General features: G+C 48.2%; 2 protein-coding genes across 3 annotated transcripts in view; one reads left to right on the top strand and one right to left on the bottom strand.

Annotated features, from left to right (window-relative positions):
* The first annotated feature begins 309 nt into the window (after positions 1–309).
* TMEM51 (transmembrane protein 51) overlaps positions 310–25,045 on the top strand; it is a 73,453-nt gene continuing 48,717 nt past the window's right edge. The window contains exon 1 of one of the 2 annotated variants that reach the window (XM_033228252.1): positions 310–536. The gene's annotated coding sequence lies outside the window, so the exon portion shown is untranslated. The remainder of the gene's footprint in view (positions 537–25,045) is intronic. The other variant, XM_033228253.1, reaches the window with a different exon arrangement.
* Positions 12,131–21,621, bottom strand: CUNH1orf195 (chromosome unknown C1orf195 homolog). Its single transcript, XM_033228276.1, is given in 2 exon segments — positions 12,131–12,483; positions 20,687–21,621. Coding segments are annotated over 2 exon segments (216 nt in total). The 5' UTR covers positions 20,785–21,621; the 3' UTR covers positions 12,131–12,365.

Raw genomic sequence — 25,045 nt, 5'->3', positions numbered from 1 at the left:
CATACACACCGATTATCTGGGCCCTAGGGAGGAGGGGGAATCAGGGCTCTATTTTCTCCCGGCCCCATCTTATCCAATTCGGCTGGCAAGGGTGGGGAAGAACTTAGGCCCAGCCCCGGCCGGCACTCAGCGTACTCCAGCGGCGGACGCTGGGGAGTGGGTACCGGCCCCGCTCAGCTGCGATCCCCCGCCTCGGGCCCGGGGGTGGCGCCGAGAGCCGGGAGGGAGGGTCGGCCGGTGGGCGGTGCTTCTCGGGGCTGGAGGCTGCTCCTGGCCGGCGCCGCCCTCCGCCTCCCGCGGTCCCTCCCTCCCTCACGCCGGCGCTCCCAGGCCGCGCTTCCTGCGTCCCCATCGCGGTCCCCGAGAGGGCAGTGCGCCCTCTCCGCCACCGCGTTCCCTCGGCTGAGAATCCCCCGAATCCCAGCCCCGCGATCGTGGCGCCCCCCGAGGAGGCCGCCCGGGTGGGGCGTGGGGGTCGCGAAGTCCCCAGTCCCGGGCCGCCCAGCGGAGACGGAGCCGGACCCGCCGCCTCCCGGGTGAGTCTGAGCCGCCGCGCCTTGCGCCCGCCGCTTCCCGCGGAGCGCTGTGGGTTCCCCTGAGGGCCGGGTAAGGGGTCGAGGCCCGTCTGGGTTGCCTGTCCGTCCGTCCGTCCGTCCGCCGAGTGCTTCCCGTCTGGGATCGACCACCTGGAGGACTCTGCACCCCGCACCCTCTGCGGCCGCGCCCCGCCGGTGCGGGACACTCCCGCCTCCCGGGCACCGCGCCCGGCCAGCTGGCCTCGGCTGGGGAAGGCAGCTGGCCTTGGGGGCCCCCTGTTGGCGGGGACAGGTGCTCTCCGCCCGGCGGGTTTCGAACCCTTGGCCTCGTCAGAAGCGCTTTCAGCGCGTGGTTAGGAGCAGAACTTCCTAGTAGGTCCCAGGAAACCACCTTGGCGCTTTGCTCGCGCACCCCTTACTCTATGGAAGTCGGGTCCTTTTAGGGATTTAGATTCGTATGTGTGTGCGTGTGTGTGTGCGTGTGTGTGTGTGTGTCGCTCTACAAGCAAACACGGGGATAAAGAATCGGGCGTGAAAAAAGTGGTTTGAAAATCCAACAAAGTGGATTTAAAGTCCTTCCCTGAGCGCATCGGTCGGTTTCTTCATCTGTGAAATGAACATGATAACGTCCTAGGGTGCGGCGGGGCATTCATGCCCAGCACCCAGCAAGCACTCCGCGGTAAGTTAGGTTACGCATAAATCAGATCTCAAATCAGCGCACAAAGGGGAGGCACTTGGCCTGGCTCGCCAGGTCTGCATTACAGGATAATGGTCTCTTTCCCAACCAGGGGTGGGGTCGAGAGACCTGACCCCTCCCCTATGGTTTCCCCAGGGAGCAGCCGTGGGGTGCCCTGCGCAGCGTTCCGAGGTGCCTGTGACGGTCAGTGGTACTGCAGGTCCTTCCCAACAGAGCGGGAGGTCTGGCTGCTGGGAACCTGGGCGCCGCCGGAGTGGGCTGGGCTGGGACGAGGTGGGCGGGGCCGGGACCCGAACCGGTGGAGGTAGGTCAGCGGGTGGAAGGGTTGCCCCTCTAGGGCCAGCCGGCTTCTGGCTTTCCTTTTGAATGGGTTACCTGGAGAACAGCTTGTCTAGGGAACTGTTGGCCCTGGAACCGTGAACAGCTTTCACACCCGGGAAACCTGTCGCAAGAGGGTCCTGACCTATTGGGACAGAGCCCCTGTCCCTCCAAATATCTCACTCCACCAATTGAGAGGTACCCCCAGACTGGGAGAAAAGGCCAAAGAAAAAGAGAGGAGGCTGGTGGTGAATCTGCTCCTCATGGCTTCGGAGCTGACAGCTCCCTGTTGGGGTATCTGGGGTCTGCCCCACTGATCCAGAGCCCAGGAGCCTCAGGGAGCCCCTAGCCTAGGGAGGGAGTCAGGGATACTCATGACAAGTGTTGCAGAATTGGCGATACAGTCAGGCCACACCACTTGCTGGCTGTGTGACCTGATCTCTCTGAGCCTCAGTTTCTTCATCTGTAAAATGGGATGATGACCTCCAACGGCAAGGTGGGGTATTTGTGTCTAGCACATTTAGTACTCTATAGTAAGTTATGTCACAGGGCTTAGGCGAGAACAGAAGAAAGGAAATAACTCAGGAGGTCCTGCTAAGAAAAGAGTATTGGAGTATTCATCAGGGAACTGGAGTCCCCCCAGGGGACAGGGGAGGAAGGGTGTCTGGGCAGATGGAAAAGCACAGGCAAAGGCACAGAGACAGAAGAGTGCCTGGGGTGTGCTGGGCTGGGGAAGGTGCTCAGGCAGTGGAGGGTGCGGAAATGTAAAGGGAATGGAGGGTCTGGAGTGAGCTGGACTGGACAGGTGGGGCCTTTCTTGGAATCATTCAACGTATGTTGGCTGAGCACCTTCTGTGGGCCAGGCACTGTTCTAGGTGCTCAACAAAGATGAACGACATGGAGAAAGATGTCCCTTTCATTCAAGTTCTCTAAGCAGGGAAGTCATCTGATCCCATCCATACATTAAAAAGATAATCCTGGCTGCCTGGAAGTTGGTGAGGATCCTAGAGAAGACTCCTAGGAGAGAGAGGCTGGCCTGTGGGTTGGTGGGGGTGGTGGGAATGAATGGGGGAGCTGGATGGGAGGCCAATACAGGAAGCAGAGAGTAATATGTGGCCTTCACTCATGACTGCTGGTCAAGGGTAAGATTCTGGGGTTCTACATGAGGCCTAGACTGCCAGCCTGGTCTTCTGCCACAGAGAAGTAGTGAGTGAGTGTCTGGGATATTGGCAGGACCCAAGCCCCTCCAGCTGCGACTTTCTGGTTCTCTGACTCCAGATGTCACAAGGCCTGGGAGTTTCTCTGTCTGCGTGAGGGATGGGAAAGCTGGAGGCAGAGGCCAGCTGGAGCTTCTGAGGCTCCGTTTTAATAGGATGTGTTTCTGGTCAGTGTTCCTCCCTCCCTCTGCAGGGCTGGCTGTAAACCCCTCCACCTCTTGGGCTGGAAGAGGCCAGAGTGTGAGGAGCTTTAGTGTGGATTCTCTTCCCCTGGCCCCAAATTAAGGTGGGGATCATGGGAACGAGAAGCATTGTCTCCCTCGGTGCTGGGAAAGTTGCAGAAGTTTAGATGCCTTCTCACGTGGGATGTGGTATGGGGGCTGCTTCTGGCTGCTGACTTTTGCTTTCGCTTTTGTTTCTGCTCTGAAGCTTGGAGGAATCCTCCTTGCCGTGAAAGCTGTGAGAATATCATCCTCCATGCTTTAAGTCTCCCTTTGCTTGGAGGGAAGAGGAAGATTCTAGAATGTCTCAGGTGCGGAGGACCTTCAGGTCCTCAGAGACATCATTCTCATTTGACAAACAAAACTCAGAGAGGGGATGGAACTTACCCAAGGACACACAGCAGTTCAGCAGCAGAACTGGGACTGGAACCCAGCCCTCCTGACTCCCTTCTAGGGTCCTTTGCGTTCACCCAGGAGGCCTGGCCACATTTAGGACCAAGACTCTTTTGGGCCCCAGGTTTCTCAACCTCTCAGTCTTTCAAGTGGCTCTGTGGAGTTGAGCTCCTCCCCAGGCTGGACAGGTGGCCCAGCCTACCCTGCCAATGTTTTATTCTCCCTTCGCCTGGATTGAGCCCTCGCTGCCATGGCCACCCCTCCTGGGAGCTCTTGCTCCTGAGAAAGAAACAGGCCATTTGTTTGGAAGAAACAAGCCGCCTGTTTGGTTTCCCAGTACCAGGCCACATAGCCCTGTCCCTCCCAGACGGCCCCAAGATGCTGACCAGAGATAGCCCTCTGAGGGTCTCTCCTAAGCAGCCCCGACCCTTGACTCCTCCTCCCCTCAGCTCCCGTCTCAAGACTGCTGGTTTGTCCTCACCTTCTATCTGTGATGCTTACTTGGGCGGAGCAACCTAAAGTCTCCACATTCTCTCTTGCCCTGGATTTATCAGACTTAGCAGCCCTTAAACCTGAATGCTGGTAGCTTTAGATCTTAGAATATCAGGGCCAGAGGGATCTTAGTCATCAGAAAATCCACTCTGCTTATTTGACAACTGGGGAGACCAAGACCTGGGGAAGAGGAGACTCGCCTGAGATCACAGCTGGGACCAGAATCCGAGGTTCCGGAGTTTGTCTCGAATGATTTTGAGGATGATTCTTGAAAAACAAAACAGAGCTCCCTCCCCCTCCAAGATCCCCTTTCTCCCTGCACTCCACACTACCAGGTGTTTTTGTGGTGTCCGTGGCGACATGACCAGGAGGAGTAAGGGCTGAGGGTCCTGAAAGATGAGGTGTGCACATTGAGGAGTGTATCTGCCCATTTCCAGGTCCTGTCTGTTCAAACTGGCATTAACACCATAGCGGGAGCTAGTGAGTGCATTTATCTGGCACTCCCTTAGCCAGACTTGATAATGTGCCTTCGGATGGCAGGCTTTTAAAGTTGTTTTCGTCCCCAGATTACAAAAGAAGTACGTGTTCCTTGTAAAAAACGAGCAGATGACATCGTGAAGGCTGGCGACCACCGTTAATATTGTGGCGTTTTATTCAGGTTTTTGTTTGCTGAGCTGTTTCATGTCCTGGTTTGTTGTTGTTTTGTTTTTGAAAAAATAGAGACAAGGTCTCTGTGTGTTGCCCAGGCTAGTCTCGAACTCCTGGGCTCAAGTGATCCTCCCACCTCAGTCTCCCAAAGTACTGGGATTCCAGGCAAGAGCCACTATGCCCAGCCCGTATCCTGGTTTTTCAATTCACTGTTACGGTGCCTGTTATCTTCATGTGATAATATGAGTGACTTCACACAGGGTCTAACCTGTGGGTCTCACGTGCTTCCACCCCTTGATGGCTAGCAGGTATTCCTGTGGCCTAAACCCTGTGACGCTGTGCAAAGTGCAAAGACATTTCTGATTCGCCACTGTGGGAGTCCAGAGGGCCAGTTTTCTGCATCACTGTGGGGTTGGAAAGCAATTCTCTCTGAACTCTTAGAAATGGAAGCCATGGGCGTGATGGGTGTGACCCAGATTCACACAGGGAGGGAGAGAGCTTTGTTGCTTCTGACTTTTATGTATTTATTTATTTTTGCTGTGTTTGTTTTAACCCATCCAAGTGCTGCCACCCCACCATCACTGCCCCTTGCCCCAAATCTCCCTGGGATTAGGCATGGGGTTAGGCAAGTGCAGGTCTCTAGAAAAATCGGTATTTGGGATACTCATCTCCAAACCCTGGCTCTTGCAGGTGTTTCAATGGCAAAGATGTGCAGAGAATTTGTTTCCTAGTCGGGTGATTCAGGTAGGACACCCCACCCTGGGGACAGGATGGGGTGCGGTCTCTGTCACTGTCTACCAGGATCACAGCTTTGTTAATGCCATAAATCGTCAGTACTGGAAGTACTAGTGTCTTGGAGATTTTCTAAGCTCATGTTTACAGACTGTGGACAGCCACTTATTAGTAGATTTTGGCATCGTTAAGTGGTTTTCTGCTGGCTTTTTAAAAGTGAAGTAGAAGACAGTGGACTAGAAAATAGAATGCATTTCCTGTGGCGAGAAATATTCACTAGTAAAATTTTCAGTTATCTGTTTGTGGATGTGCACTGTTATCTGTTTGTGGATGTGCACTGAGTCACTAGGTAAAAACGTCTCTCCTACTGCACGGTAAGAACCTTGGGCAATGTAGCTCCGGTTCACTGGTTTTTATACTGTGATCCTGGGAAACCTTGGATGGGTCCTAGAAGCCACTCAGGGGTTTGCAGGGACAGAGCTGAGTGGTGGAGGTGGGGCCAACAGGAAGGAAGCTTGGCTTATGCTAAGGATACAAAACATCCACTTTTAAAACTCTGTGACTTTAAAAATAAAACAGGCCAGGCGCGGTGGCTCAAGCCTGTAATCCCAGCACTTTGGGAGGCCGAGACGGGCGGATCACGAGGTCAGGAGATCGAGACCATCCTGGCTAACATGGTGAAACCCCGTCTCTACTAAAAAATACAAAAAAACTAGCCGGGCGAGGTGGCGGGCGCCTGTAGTCCCAGCTACTCGGGAGGCTGAGGCAGGAGAATGGCGTGAACCCGGGAGGCGGAGCTTGCAGTGAGCTGAGATCCAGCCACTGCACTCCAGCCCGGGCGACAGAGCGAGACTCCGTCTCAAAAAAAAAAAAAAAAAACAAAAGGTTGGAAGCCATTGTTCATCTAGCCTCCTCAATTCTTAGAAGAAGAAACTGAGGCCACAAAACAGAGAGGCTGGGGCCTTTGCTGCGGGAGGAGGTGGCCCTCAGGCCTCACATTGAGGAGAACCTACAAATGTAGACCCTTGACCCCTCCACAAATGAGTGACTCAAAACACACGTTCACGATGCAGGCTGTGACCCCTATAGGCCCCACTGTTGTGTGCACCAGGAATTCACGTTTATCCCAAAGCCTGTCACTCTCCTACCAACAGCCCAGTTTATATTGCTGAGATGCACAAAGCATTAATTTTTTCTTTTTTTTTTTTTTTTTTCTTTTTTTGAGACAGAGTCTCGCACTGCTGCCCAGGCTGGAGTGTTGTGGCCTGATCTCAGCTCACTGCAAGCTCCGCCTCCCAAGTTCACGCCATTCTCCTGCCTCAGCCTCCCGAGTAGCTGGGACTACAGGCAACCGCCACCTCGCCCGGCTAATTTTTTTGTACTTTTCAGTAGAGACGGGGTTTCACCGTGTTAGCCAGGATGGTCTCGATCTCCTGACCTCGTGATCCGCCCGTCTCGGCCTCCCAAAGTGCTGGGATTACAAGCTTGAGCCACCGTGCCCGGCCAGCATTAATTTTTTCAATGCCACATTTCAAACAAAGAAGTGTTAATAACACTGTTCTAGCATTTCTTTTTTTGTTTTGTTTTGTTTTGTTTTGTTTTTTGAGACAGAGTCTCGCACTGCTGCCCAGGCTGGAGTGTTGTGGCCTGATCTCAGCTCACTGCAAGCTCCGCCTCCCAAGTTCACGCCATTCTCCTGCCTCAGCCTCCGAGTAGCTGGGACTACAGGCAACCGCCACCTCGCCCGGCTAATTTTTTTGTACTTTTCAGTAGAGACGGGGTTTCACCGTGTTAGCCAGGATGGTCTCGATCTCCTGACCTCGTGATCCGCCCGTCTCGGCCTCCCAAAGTGCTGGGATTACAAGCTTGAGCCACCGTGCCCGGCCAGCATTAATTTTTTCAATGCCACATTTCAAACAAAGAAGTGTTAATAACACTGTTCTAGCATTTCTTTTTTTGTTTTGTTTTGTTTTGTTTTTTGAGACAGAGTCTTACTCTGTCGCCAGGCTGGAATGCAGTGGTACAATCTTGGCTCACACCAACCTCCACCTCCCGAGTTTAAGCGATTCTCCTACCTCAGCCTCCCGAGTAGCTGGGATTACAGGCACACGCCACCACACCCAGCTAATTTTTTTTTCTTTTTTTGAGACGGAGTCTCACTCTGTCACCCAGGCTGGAGTGCAGTGGCGCGGTCTCGGCTCACTGCAAGCTCCACCTGCCGGGTTCATGCCATTCTCCTGCCTAAGCCTCCTGAGTAGCTGGGACTACAGGCACTGGCCATCACGCCCGGCTAATTTTTTGTATTTTTAGTAGAGACTGGGTTTCACTGTGTTAGCCAGGATGGTCTCAATCTCCTGACCTCGTGATCCACCCGTCTCGGCCTCCCAAAGTGCTGGGATTACAGGCGTGAGCCACCGTGCCCTGCCTAATTTTTGTATTTTTAGTAGAGATGGGATTTCACCATGTTGGCCAGGATGGTCTCGATCTCTTGACCTCGTGACCTGCCCATCTCAGCCTCCCAAAGTGCTGGAATTACAGGCATGAACCACTACACCTAGCTTTCTTCTTTTTTTAATGTCCCCAGAGCTTTACCAATGGAGGCTTCCCAGGCCTGAGAGGCCTTTGAGGTGATAAACCCAGAATCACCAAATCCTGGCAGAACCTGGCAGAATGAGAACTCACCACATGGGGCAAGTTCTTTTTTTTTAAGATCGTGGACTCACATGATATGCAGTTTTAGATGTCTCCAGGAGGTTTTGCTATTTCCTCTACTCAACAGGTAAAATTAGGTGGCTCTAAATCTTGGGGAATTTTATGTCTTTTCCATGTTTTTCTCCTCACATCTGGTCTAGGGAGGAGTGCAGAGAAGGGGGTGGGATTTACTTGCCTTACCTTATCCTACGTTTTCCTCGTTAGACCTGTGCTGGTTAGGGTGTGGGGCATGGTTTGTTGATATTTGGTGCAGGAAAATGACTTTGTTTTGTTTTATTTTATTTATTTATTTATCTATTTATTTATTTTGAGACAGAGTCTCACTCTGTTGCCCAGGCTGGAGTGCAGTAGTGCAATCTTGGCTCATTGCAACCTCTGCCTCCTGGATTCAAGCGATTCTCCTGCCTCAGCCTCCAGAGTAGCTGGGACTACAGGCACATGCCACCATGCCTGGCCAATTTTTGTATTTTTAGTCCAGGTAGGGTTTCACCATGTTGGCCAAGCTGGTCTTGAACTCCTGACCTCAAGTGATCCCCCTGCCTTGACTTCTCAAAGTGCTAGGATTACAGGCGTGAGCCACCACACCCAGCCAGAACATGATTTTAAAAAGCAAAATGAACATGCAAACTTTCTTAAGTTACCATAAGATACCTCACCTACAGCTTCATTAAAACCGCCTACAATTTGGAGAGAAGCCATTAGGTACTGGAACTGCCTGTGGGTAATTATTGTTTTCAAACAGTAATTCTCTTCTTTTGGGGAAAATTGCCTGTAGCTAAACACAGACGCCATCACTTTAAACAAATCTTCTGATACATATGGTGTGCCAGGCACTGAGCCCAGGAACAAGGGAGAGTCAGGCCCTGCCCCCCGCCCCGATGGAGCTGATCCTCCGGTGAGGACGACAGGGATTGTACCTTAACAACATGTGAATAAAGATGATGAAGCACAGCCCACGAAGGAGGAGGCTTAACCCAAACTTGGAGAGTCAGGAAGGATTTTCAGAAAGAGTGCAGTCTGAGCTGAAACGGGGAGCGGGGAGGGGAGGTACAGCCGCCGCCGAAGGTCTACCTGGGAAGGCAACTGCGTGTGCAAAGGCCCCAAGGTGTAAGACAGCTTCATTCACACAGGCCAATACTGAGTGTAGAAACGCTACCCTCAGAGCAGATGCTGATGGCACAGGTGGAAAAAGTATTTTATATAGTTTCTTCCTAAAAGTCATTTTGGGGGCTGGGCATGGTGGCACACGCCTGTAATCCCAGCACTTTGGAAGGCCGAGGAGGGCGTATCACTTGAGGTTAGGAGTTCATGACTAGCTTGGCCAACATGGTGAAACCCTGTCTCTATTACAAATACAAAAATTAGCCGGGTGTGATGGCGCGCACTTGTAGCCCCAGTTACTCGGGAGGCTGAGGCACAAAAATTGCTTGAACCTGGTAGGCAGAGGTTGCAGTGAGCCAAGATGGCACCACTGCACTTCAGCCTGGACAACAGATTGAGACTCCTTCTCAAAAAAAAAAATAAAAAAAATAAAAAAGGTCATTTTGGCTCTGGCAGTTTCTCAAAATATTAAAATCAAATCACTGTGGGATCCAGCAGTTTCACTTCTGGGTGCATACTTGTCTTAGTCCGTTTGTGTTGCTATAAAGAAATACCTGAGATTGGGTAATTTATAAAGAAAAGAGATTTATTGGCCGGGTGCGGTGGCTCACGCCTGTAATCCCAGCACTTTGGGAAACTGAGGCGGGCAAATCACGAGGTCAAGAAATTGAGACCATCCTGGAAAATGTGGTGAAACCCAGTCTTTACTAAAAATACAAAAATTAGCTGGGCGTGGTGGTGGGCACCTGTAGTCACAGCTACTCAGGAGGCTGGGGCAGGAGAACACTTGAACCCGGGAGGCTGAGGTTGCAGTGAGCTGAGATGGAGCCACTGCACTCTAGCCTGGCGACAGCAAGACTCCATCTCAAAAAAAGAGAGAAAGAGGTTTATGTAGCCCACGGATATACAAGGCTATACAAGAAGCATGACATCAGCATCTGCTTCTAGTGAGGGCCTCGGGAAGCTTCCGCCTCAGGCGGAAGGAGAGCAGGCATCATGTGGTGAGAGAGAAGAGGAGAGAGGGAGTGGGGAGCAGACTCTTTAACAACCAGATCTTTGGGTACCAAGCCATTCAACAGGGATCCACCCCCATCAACCAAACATCCACTAGGCCCCACCTCCAACATTGGGGATCAAATTTCTCTTCTTTTTTTGAGACAGAGTCTTACTCTGTCACCCAGGCCGGAGTGCAGTGGCACAATCTTGGCTCATTGCAACCTCTGCCTCCTGGGTTCAGGCGATTCTCATGCCTTAGCCTCCCGAGTAGCTGGGATTACAGACATGTGCCACCATGTCCAGCTAATTTTTATATTTTTAGTAGAGATAGGGTTTCACCATGTTGACCAGGCTGGTCTTGAACTCCTGGCCTTGAGTGATCCACCAGCCTTGGCCTCCCAAACTGCTGGGATTATAGGTGTGGCCACTGTATCCAGCTTGGGGATCAAATTTCAACATGAGATTTGGAGAGGACCAATGTCCAAACTATATCAATACTCAAAAGAATTGAAAACAGGTTTTTGAAGAGATATTTGTACACCCATGTTTATATGAGCATTACTCATAGTAGCTAAACTATGAAAACAACCGAAGTATCCATCAAAGGATGAATAAACAAAATGTGGTCTATCCATACAATGGAATATGATTCAGCCTCCATGTGGAAGGAAATTCTGACACCATGCTGTAACATGGACGAACCTTGAGGACATCATGCTTAGTGAAATAAGCCAGTCACAAAAAGGCAGATACTATATGATTCTACTGGTATGAGGAACCTAGAGCAGTCGACATCATAGAGATGGAAAGTAGAATGTCAGTTGCCAGGGGCTGGGGGAAGGGCAATGGGGAGTTAGGGTTTAATGGGTAAGGAGTTTCAGTTTTGTAAAATGAAAGCGTTCTGTGAATGCATGATGGTGATGGTTACACAGCAGTATGAATGTACGTAATGCCACTGAACTGTTCATGGAAAAATGGTTAAGATAGTCAACTTTATGTTATGTGCATTTTATCACAATAAAAAGTTGGTGGCGGGGAGTCATTTTGGAAACAAGACTCAGATAGTCATTCGGCCATGTCATTCATTGCGTTCTCTCTACAGACCAGGTGTTCTTCCAGGCTTTGGGGGAAAACGGTGCTAAGACAGGCTCAGTTCCTGCCTTCTTGGAGCTTACACCTTATTAGGCAGTAGGGAAGAGTCAGTCAAGTAGGAAACCAACAAGTAAAATAACAAATCAATAACATGTCAAATGCACTGATCTGAAATCTTTGCCACTTCCCTACTGCTGGCAGGATCAAGCCGAGGCTAAGCTCTTTAACTTTCAATAAAGCCCGGACTTCTTAGAGTCGGCCTCAGTTAATCTTTCCAGACCTATTACTGCTGCCTTACCCCCCACTTAACTGCATCAGTCACAAGGAACTACTTTCCACCCCCACCTACCTGGTACCCCTGCTCAAAGCCAGCAACTTTGGTGGCTTTTTTCCTTTCTGTTCTTTCTGCTTTTCTTTCTAGACTGCCCAGAAGTTTCAGTTCCTGAAGTTTATCCTAAGAAAACAATTAATGAGTATAAGGAGTTAGTTTCAACACTGTTATTTTTTGTAATAATAGCAACAAAATTAGAAACCCATTTTCTTTGTTTTTAATCTGTCCAGTGACAGTCCTAGCCAAGACTCTTTAAATACATTTTTGTTTAATTTTGGAATAATTTTAGATTTATAGAAAAGTTGCAAAGGTAATATGGGGCATTTTTGTCTACCCTTCACACCCAACTTCCCCTAATGTTGGCCCTTTTTTTTTTTTTTTTTGTGAGACAGAGTCTCACTCTGTCACCCAGGCTGGAGTATAGTGGCATGATCTCGGCTCACTGCAACCTCCACCTCCCGGATTCAAGGGATTCTCCTGCCTCAGCCTCCCGAGTAGCTGGGATTACAGGAATGCGCCACCATGCCTGGCTAATTGTTGTATTTTTAGTGAAGACGGGCGGTTTCACCATGTTGGCCAGGCTGGTCTCAAACTCCTGACTTCAGGTGATCCGCCCACCTTGGCCTCCCAGAGAGCTGGGATTACAGGTGTGAGCCACCACTCCCAGCCTAATGTTGACATCTTATATAAACGTCTTATGCTTATCAGAGCTAAGAAATTGACATCACAACTAAACTACAGACTTTATTTAGATTTCACCCATTTTCCCACTGCATTTTTATTCTCCAGGATCCAATTCAAGATGCCACATTGCATTTGGTCATCTTGTCTCCTTAGTAACTTCCGAACTGTGACACTTTCTCAGTCTTTTCTTAAATTTCATGACCTTGAGAACTTTGAAGAGTACTGGTTAGTGTTTTGTAGAACTTCCCTGAATTTGGGTTTTCCTGATGTCTTCTCGTGACTGTACTAGGCCTTTGGGTTTTGGGAAAGAATCCTACAAAGGTGAAGTGTGCTTCTCATTGAATCATGTTAGAATGGAAATAATATCAGTGTAATTTTTTTTTTTTTTTTTTTTTTAAGATGGAATCTCGCTCTGTCGCCCAGGCTGGAGTGCAGTGGCCGGATCTCAGCTCACTGCAAGCTCCGCCTCCCGGGTTTACGCCATTCTCCTGCCTCAGCCTCCCGAGTAGCTGGGACGACAGGCGCCCGCCACCTCGCCCGGCTAGCTTTTTTGTATTTTTCAGTAGAGACGGGGTTTCACCGTGTTAGCCAGGATGGTCTCGATCTCCTGACCTCGTGATCCGCCCGTCTCGGCCTCCCAAAGTGCTGGGATGACAGGCTTGAGCCACCGCGCCCGGCCCAGTGTAACTTCTTATTGATGACATCAGCCTTGGTCTCTTGGTTAAGGTGGTATCTGCCATGTTTCTCCACTGTAAACTTACTACAGCCCCTTTTTGGAAGGGTATTCTTTAACATGAGAGTGAAAGGCAACATTATAACAGAGATTACTGAAAATGATTTTTAGATCAGGCTCCTAAAATTTAAAAACTTTGATATATCAAATGATAAACTGGGGACAATATTTGCAACACAGAACAGACAAGGGATTGTGTTCTGAATACATGCAGGAGCTTTGCTTTTTTTGCTTTTTTTTTTTTTTTTTTTGAGACAGAGTCTCGCTCTGTCGCAGTGGCACGATCTCAGCTCACTGCAACCTCCACCTCCCGGGTTCAAGTGATTCTCCTGCCTCAGCCTCCCAAGTAGCTGGAACTACAGGTGTGCACCACCACACCCAGCTAGTTTTTGTATTTGTCGTAGAGACAAGGTTTCACTATGTTGGCCAGGGTGGTCTCCACCTCTTGACCTCATGATCCGCCCTCCTCGGCCTCCCAAAGTGCTGGGATTACAGGCATGAGCCACCACACCCAGCTTGCTTTTCTAGTTAGTAAGGAAAAGCTGAATGCCCTAGTTGAGAAATGGGCTAAAGAAGAAATGCTGAGGTTGAGCACAGTGGCTGACACCTGCAATCCCAACGTTTTGGGAGGCTGAGGCAAGAAGATCGCTTCAGCCCAGGACTTTGAGATCAGCCTGGGCAACGTGGTGAGACCTCGTCTCTATAAAAAATGAACAAAATTGGCCGGGTGCGGTGGCTCACACCTGTAATCCAAGCACTTTGGGAGGCCGAGGCGGGCGGATCACAAGGTCAGGAGATTGAGACCATCCTGGCTAATACGGTGAAACCCCGTCTATACTAAAAATACACAGAAATTAGCCGGGCGTGGTGGTGGGCACCTGTAGTCCCAGCTACTCGGGAGGCTGAGGCAGGAGAATGGCGTGAACCTAGGAGGCGGAGCTTGCAGTGAGCCAAGACCGCGCCACTACACTCCAGTCTGGGCGACAGACTGAGACTCTGCCTCAAAAAAAAAAAAGAACAAAATTAGTTGGGCATGGTGGCATGCACCTGTAGTCTCAGCTGCTTGGGAGACTGAGGTGGGAGGATTACATGAACCCAGGAGGTAGAGGCTACAGTGAGCCGTGACTGTGCCACTGCACTCCAGCCTGGGTGACCCTGTCTCAAAAAAAAAGAAGGAATGCTGGTGGCCAATTAGAACATGGGAAAAAAGAAGAATCAGTGTTTAACCTCATTGTATTAAAGGAAATGCCGATTAAAACAATGCCGTCTGTCACATAGGGAATCTAGAATGTTTTAAAAGTTTTAAAATTTTAATTTAAATAATGCTAACTGGGAGGTAGTGCTTTCAGGAGCTCAGCGTAGAAGTATAAACTGGAGAACAGTCTGAAAATTCAGGTCCAAACCTTTAAAACACTTAGCTTTAAAACACTTTCAATTCCAAGATTTTAACCTTGTTATTAAAATCTTCAATACCAAGATTTTATCCCGAGGTAACAATTTATGGTTGGATAAGGAGTTAATTTCAACACTATTTTTTATAATAGCAATAAAACTAGAAATCAAATATATTTGCAGCAACAGGGTATTGGTGACATAAATTGCAGCTCTTTCATATACTGAAGTGGTCCTCAATCGCTAAAAATTCCAGTGTTGATGAATACTGGTGATATGAAAGATTGTTCATTATATATCAAATTTTTAAAAATTAAGGTTATACTGGGAGGCAGAGGTTGCGACGAGCCAAGATTGCACCACTGCACTCCAGCTTGAGTGACAGAGTGAGATTTTGTCTCAAAAAAAAGTTAGGGTTATAAAACTATTGCAACAATATCCCATTTTTGTAAAAAAACAAAAAAGTATTTTGTTTACATAGCACACAAGAAAGCATGGAGACCATCATAGATATTTATCAGCAGTTATGGATGGGGTGGCCATGGGGAGTTTCGATATTCTTTCTGCTGGTCTATATTTAACTAATTTTTATTTCATAAACAAGCATTGTTTTCATAACAAGAGAAAACTGTTGTTGATAACACCCTCTCCTCCCATTTGGAACTTTAGTGACCTGTGCTGAAGACCCATAGGCTTGTTACGCATCCCACAGGGATTACTGCCAGGCAAGGTGCTTTGGGAACTGTAGAGAGCTTTGAAGACATCAGCTGCCGCTCCTGGTGGCTGGTTTACCCTTCAGACTTGGAGTATCTGGGCCTCCCTTCTTAGACTTAGGAAGCTGAGATAGGAGCATGGTGGAAGCCACAGCAGCCATAGGCAACTGTGAGAAAATACTCACCCCAAGGCTGGGCGCGGTGGCTCACGCTGTAATCCCAGCACTTTGGGAGGCCGAGGCGAGTGGATCACTTGAGGTCAGGAGTTTAAGACCAGCCTGGCCAACATGGTGAAACCCCATCTCTACTAAAAATACAAAATTAGCTGGGCGTGGTGGCAGATGCCTGTAATCCCAGATACTTGGGAGGCTGAGGCAGGAGAACCCTCTTGAACGCGGGAGGCAGAGGTTGCAGTGAGCCAAGATCACAGCACTACACTCTAGTCTGGATGACAGAGTGAGACTCTATCTCAAAAAAGAAAGAAAGGAAAGAAAACACTCGCCCAGCATTGTATTTTATATACATGTATGTAATTTTCAATTTGAACATAGTTCGATGAGTTTTGACAAACACAGGCAGTCATGTAACCATCACCACAATCAAGATGTAGAAAAGTTCCATCGCCCCCCAAAATTCTCTCCTGCTGCTTCTTTGTAGTCTCTCCTATCTCCACCCCCCAGCAGCCACTGATCTGTTTTCTGTCCTTATAGTTTTGCCGTTTCTAGGATATCACGTAAATAGAATCATACAGTATGGTGCCTTTAGAGTCTGGCTGCTTCTACTCAGTAGAATACATTTGAGATTTCCCCACACTGCATTTATTCCATGGTAGAAATGTGCAGGACCACAGTTTACTTATCCCTTCACCTGTTAAAAGGATATTTGGATTGTGTCTACTTTTTGGTGATTATGATTAAACATTCAGAGGTTTTTAGTATCAGTATATGTTTTCATTTCTCTTGGGCAAATACCTAGGAGTGGAATTGTTGGGTTTGTATGTGAGTGTATGTTTGTCTTTATATGAAATGACCAAACTTAGAAGGTTTGGGCCAGTTCCTCCGGCCAGCACCAGGGCTATGCAGGGACCTGATGAAACTTTGATAATATCCTCCCCTCCCATTTGGAATTTCAGTGACTTATGTCGAAGACCCGGTAGAAACCATCTGTCTTTTCTGGAGTGACGCTTTCACTTTGCCAGCTGATGTGGGTTTCACCCTGCTAGGGAGGAGGTTGACCGCCTCCCCATTGATGACTCCTCCCTTTCCCATATCACAGGCATGGAAATGACCATGAGTAGTGATAGTTCTTAACTTAAATAACTTTTTCATTAACTCTTTTTCTTTAATTAGGAAACGAATATATGCACATGATATAAAAAATCAAACGGTGTAAAAGGATGTCCAAAGAAAAAATATCCGTCTCCCTCTCATTCCAGGCTCCCAGTCTCTTATACAAGAGGTAGCCACCACCTGCGATTTCTTGTATATACTTCTAGAAATTGTCTCTGCATATAATGATGCTTTTATATGCTGCTTTTAGATGTTTGCCTGGTCATCAAAGCAATAAAGTATTATAGTGGTCAGGATCATTATGAAATTGTTGGGTAATTTCAAACTTGTAATAACTTCTATGAGGGTCTTCAATCACCTTTAAGGACCCGCTCACCACCTGAAATTGTCCGTCAAGTATTCTCTGTCAAGTATTCTTTTTTTTTTTTTTTTTTGAGATGGAGTCTCGCTCTGTCGCCCAGGCTGGAGTGCAGTGGCCAAATCTCAGCTCACTGCAAGCTCCGTCTCCTGGGTTTACGCCATTCTCCTGCCTCAGCCTCCCGAGTAGCTGGGACTACAGGCGCCCGCCACCTCACCCGGCTAGTTTTTTGTATTTTTTTAGTAGAGACGGGGTTTCACCATGTTAGCCAGGATGGTCTCGATCTCCTGACCTCGTGATCCGCCCGCCTCGGCCTCCCAAAGTGCTGGGATTACAGGCTTGAGCCACCGCGCCCGGCCTCTGTCAAGTATTCTATCTCTGCATTTACCTGTGGCAGGTCAGTAGCTTTTATCAGATTCTCAAAGGGGTCTGTGCACCAAAAGAAAGAAGAGGGGTAGGGAAGAAAAGAAGGAAGGAAGGACCATAGAGGCAGTGTTTTACAGACAAATGGTAGATAAATGTAGAATGAGCTTGGATACATCTGCAATTAGCTGTAACTCAGAATGTATAAGTTCCCATTTTATGTACTATTGCCTCTTGGCTTTATGATTGGAAGCCGGTAGAACCATTGATTTAACAGCATGGGCTAAGTTTTGTCTTGGGCTAAGAGGAACTGTGCCTGGCTGAGCCAAGAGAGATGAAGGCCATGGAGTTCTGCAACCTTGCCTGTGTGTTCAGACTGACTCACTGTGTCTGAGGAAGTCTGTTGGTAGCTTTGCAACACATGCACTCTCTCTCCCAGGGCGAGCCAGTGACTGGGAACTTCTCACAGAAAGGAGTAGACAAAATTGCTTCCAACAAGAGGGCTTCAGGCTGAAAAATATTCAAGAAGAGTTTAGGGAGATTCCTGGGAGGCAGAGCCATATCTGGCTCATGATAAAAGTTACAGATGTTTGGGGATTATCCTTGTTAGAGTCAATATCTGGAGTTGAAGTGGGGAGCAACCAAGCTTTCCCATGACTCTTAAGTCATTTCATGCTCAAAACAGTTCTATGTTGGGGAAACCGAGGCAGGAGTATGCTAGCTACGGTGCAAACTACCCCACATCTCAAGGACTTAAGGCACTCCAGTTACATTTTCATGTATTGGGTGGGAAGGTGGGGTCTTGGATCTTCAGCACTTCCTCTCCAAAGGTTTAGTGAGCTAATGACAGGGCCCACAGCTAGAAAGTGATGGAATCGGGATTTGAGCCCAGCCAGTCTCATTCCAGAGTCTGTATTCTGAACTACTGTGCTATGGTGGGAAACAAAAGTACTGGCATCTAACTAGATCTACCCGGCATGTAACTTCAGAACTGGGAAGTGGGAGATAACTTGGGATCCTCAGGAACGTTTGTTCCTTGTTGAGAAGGAATCAAGCTCTTCTTTTTAAGGAGTGAGATGGGTAAATCTGAGAGACTTTTTTTACTTTGTCTTCAGGTGAGAATTTTCAGGTTCCACACATAAAAATGAGACCCTTTTCCCCCCAAAAGTTTGCCCCTGAAATAAATGTGCATGAGACTGTGTTGCCTGGTGCTTGGGTCTTTCCATTAGCAAATATCAACCCCAAAAGCTGATCGCCCTTCCACCATGACACTGCTCATTGCAGGGGAGGAAGTTTGAGACATCTCAGCAACCTGATTAAAACATTTTTTCCCAGTTGAAATGTCTTCTTGTAGAAACAACCCAAATGTCCCATATAAAAGCCTGGAAAATCTGCTATGGTTTCTACAAGGTTACACAAGGGGAACACCACATGGCCATTCAAAATGGCAATGATGCAGAAGGCTCTGAAAGATGTAGAAAGATGGGTCTAATTTGCTAATGTAAAAAGGCAGATTATGAAGCTGTCCATTTTTTGTTCCAAAAAAATACACAAAGAATAAAAATTTATTTAATATAATGTTTCCAATGATTATTCCTAATGGATTACAAGTAATTTTTATATCCTCTCTCCCTGTTTTCTCTTTTCTAACCTGTACTTTCTGAGTTTCCCACAGAGAAACATGTATGACTTTGTATTAAAGTAACAGCTTTAAGCAAATGGTTCTAATGATGTGGGTGACCTTGAGCCACAGCTCACTTTCTCGAAATGGGGAGAATAGTTGTAGGATTTTGTGAAGATTAAACTATAAAAGTACTTAAAACAGTACATGCTCAATACGTTTTTAGGTGTTACTGTCATAATTATTTTTGAAAATCTTTCCATTCTAGTAAGTTCATTCCAAATCCAAGCCAAGCACACCTGACAGTCGCGAGGCTTTATCTCAATGCCTGGGAGTATGGACCCGTGAGCAAGCCAGCTTCCTCCTTTCCCTCCTCTCCCCTGGCCCTCTGCTGCAGGGCAAGGTAAAGCTAGGTGACTGGGATACTGCTCTTTTTTTTTAATCTGTCTTTTTTTTTTGAAATGGAGTTTCTGCCTCAGCCTCCTGAGTAGCTGGAATTACAGATGCGTGCCACCACGCCTGGCTAATTTTTGTATTTTGGCCTCCCAAAGTGCTGGGATTACAGGCATGAGCCACCAGGCCTGGCCCAGGATACTGCTTTTAAGTGTGATTAGGGCAGCTTTGGCTGATGTCTCATTTCTGTCTTCTGCACAAAGAAATAAGTCATGGTTCTGGGCATAATGGCATTTTCGTTCAAAGCATGGATTCTGAAGTTAGACTGCCTGGGTTCCACATCCATTAAATGGGGAGAATAATAATGCCACCCTCCCAGGATTGGGGTGAGGATGAAATGACACTGCACGTGAAGCCTTAGCATAGCATCTCAATAAATGCTAACTCTCAGAGATACAATGGCAAGCCCCAGAAATTCACAAAGCATAACATCAACCATGTTAAAATGACCAATTTAGTGGTATCTTGTATACTCACAGAGTTGTGCAACTGCCACCTCTATCTAGTTCCAAAACATTGTCATGGCCCCAAAAAGCATCGTACCCATTAAGCATTCCCTCCCCATCTCCACCCTCCCCTGCCAACCCCTGCTGCTGGCAATCACCTATCTCCTTTCTCTCTTTCTGGACATTGCATGTAAATGGAATCACATAATATGTGACCTTTTGTGTATGGCTTCTAAGCTTTTTTGTTTGTTTGTTTGTAAATTATTTTAACCTTTTTAAAATTTGAGACAAGTTCTTGCTCTGTCACCTGGGCTGGAGTATAGTGGCATGATCTCAGCTCACTACAACGTCTGCCTCCTGGGCTCAAGTGATCCTCCCACCTTGGCTTCCCAAGTAGCTGGGACCACAGGCGTGTGTCACCACGTTGGCTAATTTTTGTATTTTTTGGTAGAGACAGAGTTTTGCCATGTTGCCCAGACTGGTATCAAACTCTCAGGCTCAGGTGATCTGCCCACCTCGGGCTCCCAAAGTGCTGGGATTATAGGCGTGAGTCAACACCATACCTGGCCTATTTTAACCATTTTTAAGTGTACAATTCAGGGACATTAAGCACATTTACAGTGCTGTGTGACCATCGCCACTGTCTTTTTCCAGAACTACTACATCATTCCAAACAGAAATGGAGGCAGGTTTTTTGTTTTTGTTTTTGTTTTTTGAGATGGAGTCTTGCTCTGTCACCCAGGCTAGAGTGCAGTGGCGCGATCTTGGCTCACTGCAAGCTCCACCCCCTGGGTTCACGCCATTCTCCTGCCACAACCTCCCAAGTAGCTGGGACTACAGGTGCCCGCCACCACACCTGGTTAATTTTTTGTATTTTTAGTAGAGACGGGGTTTCACCATGTTAGCCAGGATGGTCTGGATTTCCTGACCTCGTGATCCGCCTGCCTCGGCCTCCCTAGAGGCAGGTTTTCTAAATGCCTGCATGAGTGGTTCTGCATCTTCAGCTTGTGTTAGAATCCTCTGGGGTGGGGGGCTTATTAAAACACAGATTGCTGGGCCCTCCCTTCCCCCCATCCCCTGCCACATCCCCCAACCCCAGTTGCTGATTGAGTAGGTCTGAGTGAGGCCTCAGGATTTACATTTCTAACCAGCTCCTGGGTGAGGCTGATGCTGTTGATTTGGGGCCACACCTGGAAGACTGCTGTTTTAGATCAAAAAGTTTGCAGGACAGAGTGGATGATGGCATCCTTCAGGGTCAGTGAGAGAAGCCAAACTTCTATGACCTATGGGACAAGGGGTTTATTATAGGAGTTAGATCTTATCAGGGGCATCACCACCTGGATCTTAGGTCAGGGGCATCACCACCTGGCCCTGGGTATACAGGCAAGCTGGTGGAGAAGTCTACAGCCAGCCCCTTGTCTGGTTCATCCTCAGCCAAGTGTCCAGGGGTGGGCCTGGGCTGCTGTTGGTTAACAGGACCAGCAGTCAGGAGAAACAGCTGGATGCAGAATGGAGAACAGGCTCAAATGTGCTGGCACCCACTGTGCTGTCTCTCACCGCATCCAGTCATCATGACCTCTAAAGTGTAATGGCCACTGCTTCACTTCCATCTCCCAGCTTTCCACAGATTCCTCTTTTGACCAATTAAAACCTAGAACCAGTCAGAGAAGGGGATTGTGGGAAAAGTAGTTCCAGCCTAACCAAGCTGGCACAACAGGAACTACCACAGTCTTTGCCATGGAACCTCCTCCTTGAGCCCACAGTTGGTTTCTGGGGCTCTGCTGGGGGTTCCCTGACTCTCTTGACAGGACCTTCTAGCAGACACAGATGTGGTCCATCCCAGCAATGCCTTGCTCAGATCATCAGCTGAGAACTTAATAAAAACAGATTCCCAGGGCCCAGCCCAGGCCTGCCAAGTCAGACTTCAGCAGTGGGACACAGGAATCAGATTTTTAAACAAGCTCTCTAGCTGATTAAGATATCTAGCCAGGTTTGGAACTTATGATGTATGGAAAAGAAAGTGGACTCTAGCGAGGCACAGTGGCTCACACCTGTAATCCCAGCACTTTGAGAGGCTGAGGCAGGTGGATTCCTTGAGCCCAGGAGTGCAAGACTAGCCTGGGCAACATGGCAAAACTCCATTTCTGCAAAAAAGAACAAATACCAAAATTAGTGGAGCGTGGTGACACGTGCCTGTAGTCCCAGCTACTTGGAAGGCTGAGGTGGTAGGGTCACTTGACCTTGGGAGGTCCAGGTTACAGTGAGTCAAGATTGTGCCACTGCACTCCAGTGTGGGCAACAGAGTGAGTGAAACCCTGTCTCAAAAAAAAAGGAAGGAGGAGGGAGGGAGGAAAGAAAAAAGAAAGGAAAGGAAGGAAGGAAGGAAAGAGAGAGAAAGAAAGAAAAAAGAAGAAGGAGAGAGAGAGAGACAGAGACAGAAGAAGGGAAAGAAAAAGAGAAAGTAAGTGAACTCTGGGGCTGGACAGCCATGGGTTAGAATTCTGGTTCCACCACTTGCCAGCTCTGTGATCTTGAGCAAGTGACTTAACCCTTTATGATCCTATATTGTCTACAAGAGTGGCTCCTTTTCTATCATTTCACTTTCCACTGTTTCAGTTACCCATAGCCAACCACAATCTGAACATATTAAATGGAAAATTCCGGAAAGATATGATTCATAAGTTTTAAATTGCATGCCATTCTGAGTAGCGTGATGAAATCTCACACTGTCCTTCTCCAGACGTGAATCGTCTCTTTGTCCAGCAGATCGGTGCTGTAGACACTACCTGCTCATTGGTCACTTAGGAGCAGTCTGGGTTATCAGATCAGAAAACGTCACACGTGTAAGGTCAGGTGCTATCTGTTTCAGGCATCCACTGGGGGTCTTGGAACGTATCCCCTGAGGTATGTACTCAGCTATTAAATGGGCCAGTGCTTACCTTTTTCTTGGAGGGTTGTGGGAACCGAATGAGGCCATGTGTAACAAACTTCTGGCAGGTGAAATATTACTGTGCTTAATCCAGTCAATAGTTGTACCTAGACATGCCTAGGGAGTAGGTCAGATGGGCCCAGCATCTCCTCTTTCTACTTAGGCATCTGGGCTTTAACCTGATCATATTCTTTTTTTTTTTTTTTTTTTTTGAAACACAGTTTCACTCTTGTTGCCCAGGCTGGAGTGCAATGGCGCAATCTTGGATCACTACAACCTCTGCCTCCCAGGTCCGAGCGATTCTCCTGCCTCAGCCTTCCGAGCAGCTGGGATTACAAGCACACACCACCACACCCGGGTAATTTTTTGTATTTTTAGTAGAGACGGGGTTTCACCATGTTGGCCAGGCTGGTCTCGAACTCCTGACCTCAAGTGATCCACCCACCTTGGCCTCCCAAAATGCTGGGATTACAGACATAAGCCACTGCACCTGGCCAACCTGATAGTATTCTTAACACAGATTGTTTTCCTGCCATCATGAAAAATAGACTTGCTTTAAAGTCTTTAGAGTCTCAGTTCATATTCCAGGCATTGTTTTATATAAATATCATCTGTTTATTTTTTCTTTAAGCAAATTTCACAAACTCCATCAAAAAAAAAAAAAATCATCTGTCAAAGAAGAGCCTTTCAACGTCCAGTTCTGTTTATCTAAAAACATCCTTTCTTCAATCTGGAATCATGAACATTTTGCCACATGCTGAACATTTCTTTTTTTTTTTTTTTTTTTTTTTGAGACAGAGTCTGGCTCTGTCGCCCAGGCTGGAGTGCAGTGGCCGGATCTCAGCTCACTGCAAGCTCCGCCTCCCGGGTTTACGCCATTCTCCTGCCTCAGCCTCCCGAGTAGCTGGGACTACAGGCGCCTGCCACCTCGCCCGGCTAGTTTTTTGTATTTTTTAGTAGAGACGGGGTTTCACTGTGTTAGCCAGGATGGTCTCGATCTCCTGACCTCGTGATCCGCCCGTCTCGGCCTCCCAAAGTGCTGGGATTACAGGCTTGAGCCACCGCGCCCGGCCCATGCTGAACATTTCTATGACTTTCTCTTTGTGTCTATCACCTTGATGTGAGTTGTCACCTTAACTAGGTAAGACGGTTGTGGTCTGCTGAGTAGAACAAGCTACTTTTTCTTTTCTTTTTTTTTTTTTTTTTGAGACGGAGTCTTGCTCTGTCGCCCGGGCTGGAGTGCAGTGGCCGGATCTCAGCTCACTGCAAGCTCTGCCTCCCAGGTTTACACCATTCTCCTGCCTCAGCCTCCCGAGTAGCTGGGACTACAGGTGCCCGCCACCTCGCCTGGCTAGTTTTTTGTATTTTTTAGTAGAGATGGGGTTTCACCGTGTTAGCCAGGATGGTCTCGATCTCCTGACCTTGTGATCCGCCCGTCTCGGCCTCCCAAGGTGCTAGGATTACAGGCTTGAGCCACCGCGCCCAGCAAACAAGCTACTTTTTCAAGAAACTAGTTGAAAGGTTTCATAACACCTGGTCTTCAGTGGGTCAAGGCAGTGCTCCGGGGCCAGGCCATCTGATAAAGGGAGTGGTAACTTTGAAGTGTGGCTTATAAAGAAGCTGTTATTTCCACAGCAAGGGAAAGCGGCAGTAAAGAAAACAGGGTTTTGCAGTTCCGCTGGAAGGAGGATGGGGAAGGTCAGAAATCAGGGTGGGACCTTCGAGAGCAGCTGTCAGTACTGGGCAAAGGCTGAGGCAGGTGAGCATTGGGGATCTCTGAATGACATGCAGGGTTCTGTGCCTTAGATACGCTTCTGTAGCCTTCATTGATAGAATCCCATCATTTTCCTTTTTCTTTTTCAGATGAATTTCACTCTCTCTTTTTTTTTTTTTTTTGAGACGGAGTCTTGCTCTGTCGCCCAGGCTGGAGTACAGTGGCCGGATCTCAGCTCACTGCAAGCTCCGCCTCCCGGGTTTACGCCATTCTCCTGCCTCAGCCTCCCGAGTAGCTGGGACTACAGGCGCCCGCCACCTCGCCCGGCTAGTTTTTTGTACTTTTTAGTAGAGACGGGGTTTCACCGTGTTAGCCAGGATGGTCTCGATCTCTGACCTCGTGATCCGCCCGTCTCGGCCTCCAAAGTGCTGGGGATTACAGGCTTGAGCCACCGCGCCCGGCCGAATTTCACTCTCTTGTCCAGGCTGGAGTACAGTGGCTTGATCTTGGTTCACTACAGCCTCCACCTCCTGGACTCAAGCAATCCCCCCACCTCAGCCTCCTGAGTAGCTGGGACTGTGGGCATGCTGCCACCATGCACGGCTATTCTTTAGTTTTTGTAGAAACTGGGTCTTGCCATGTTGCCCAGGCTGGTCTCAAATTCCTGGGCTCAAGTGATCCTCCTGCCTTAGCCTTCCAAAGTGCTGGGGATTACTGATATGAGCCACCACACCCAATCCCATCATTTTCCTATATCGGTCTCAACTCTGAAATGTTTCAACCTGAAGACCCAGGCAAATTCATTCATTATTTGAGATTTTCCTATGTCAGTAAAGGGCTCAGGTTGCCATACAAATATCATAC

Source organism: Trachypithecus francoisi, unplaced genomic scaffold, assembly GCF_009764315.1.
Source record: "Trachypithecus francoisi isolate TF-2019V2 unplaced genomic scaffold, Tfra_2.0 Lachesis_group12, whole genome shotgun sequence".
NCBI classification, from domain to species: domain Eukaryota; kingdom Metazoa; phylum Chordata; class Mammalia; order Primates; family Cercopithecidae; genus Trachypithecus; species Trachypithecus francoisi.
Note: the sequence above shows the minus strand (reverse complement) of the source record. Positions and strands in the feature narration are given on the sequence as shown.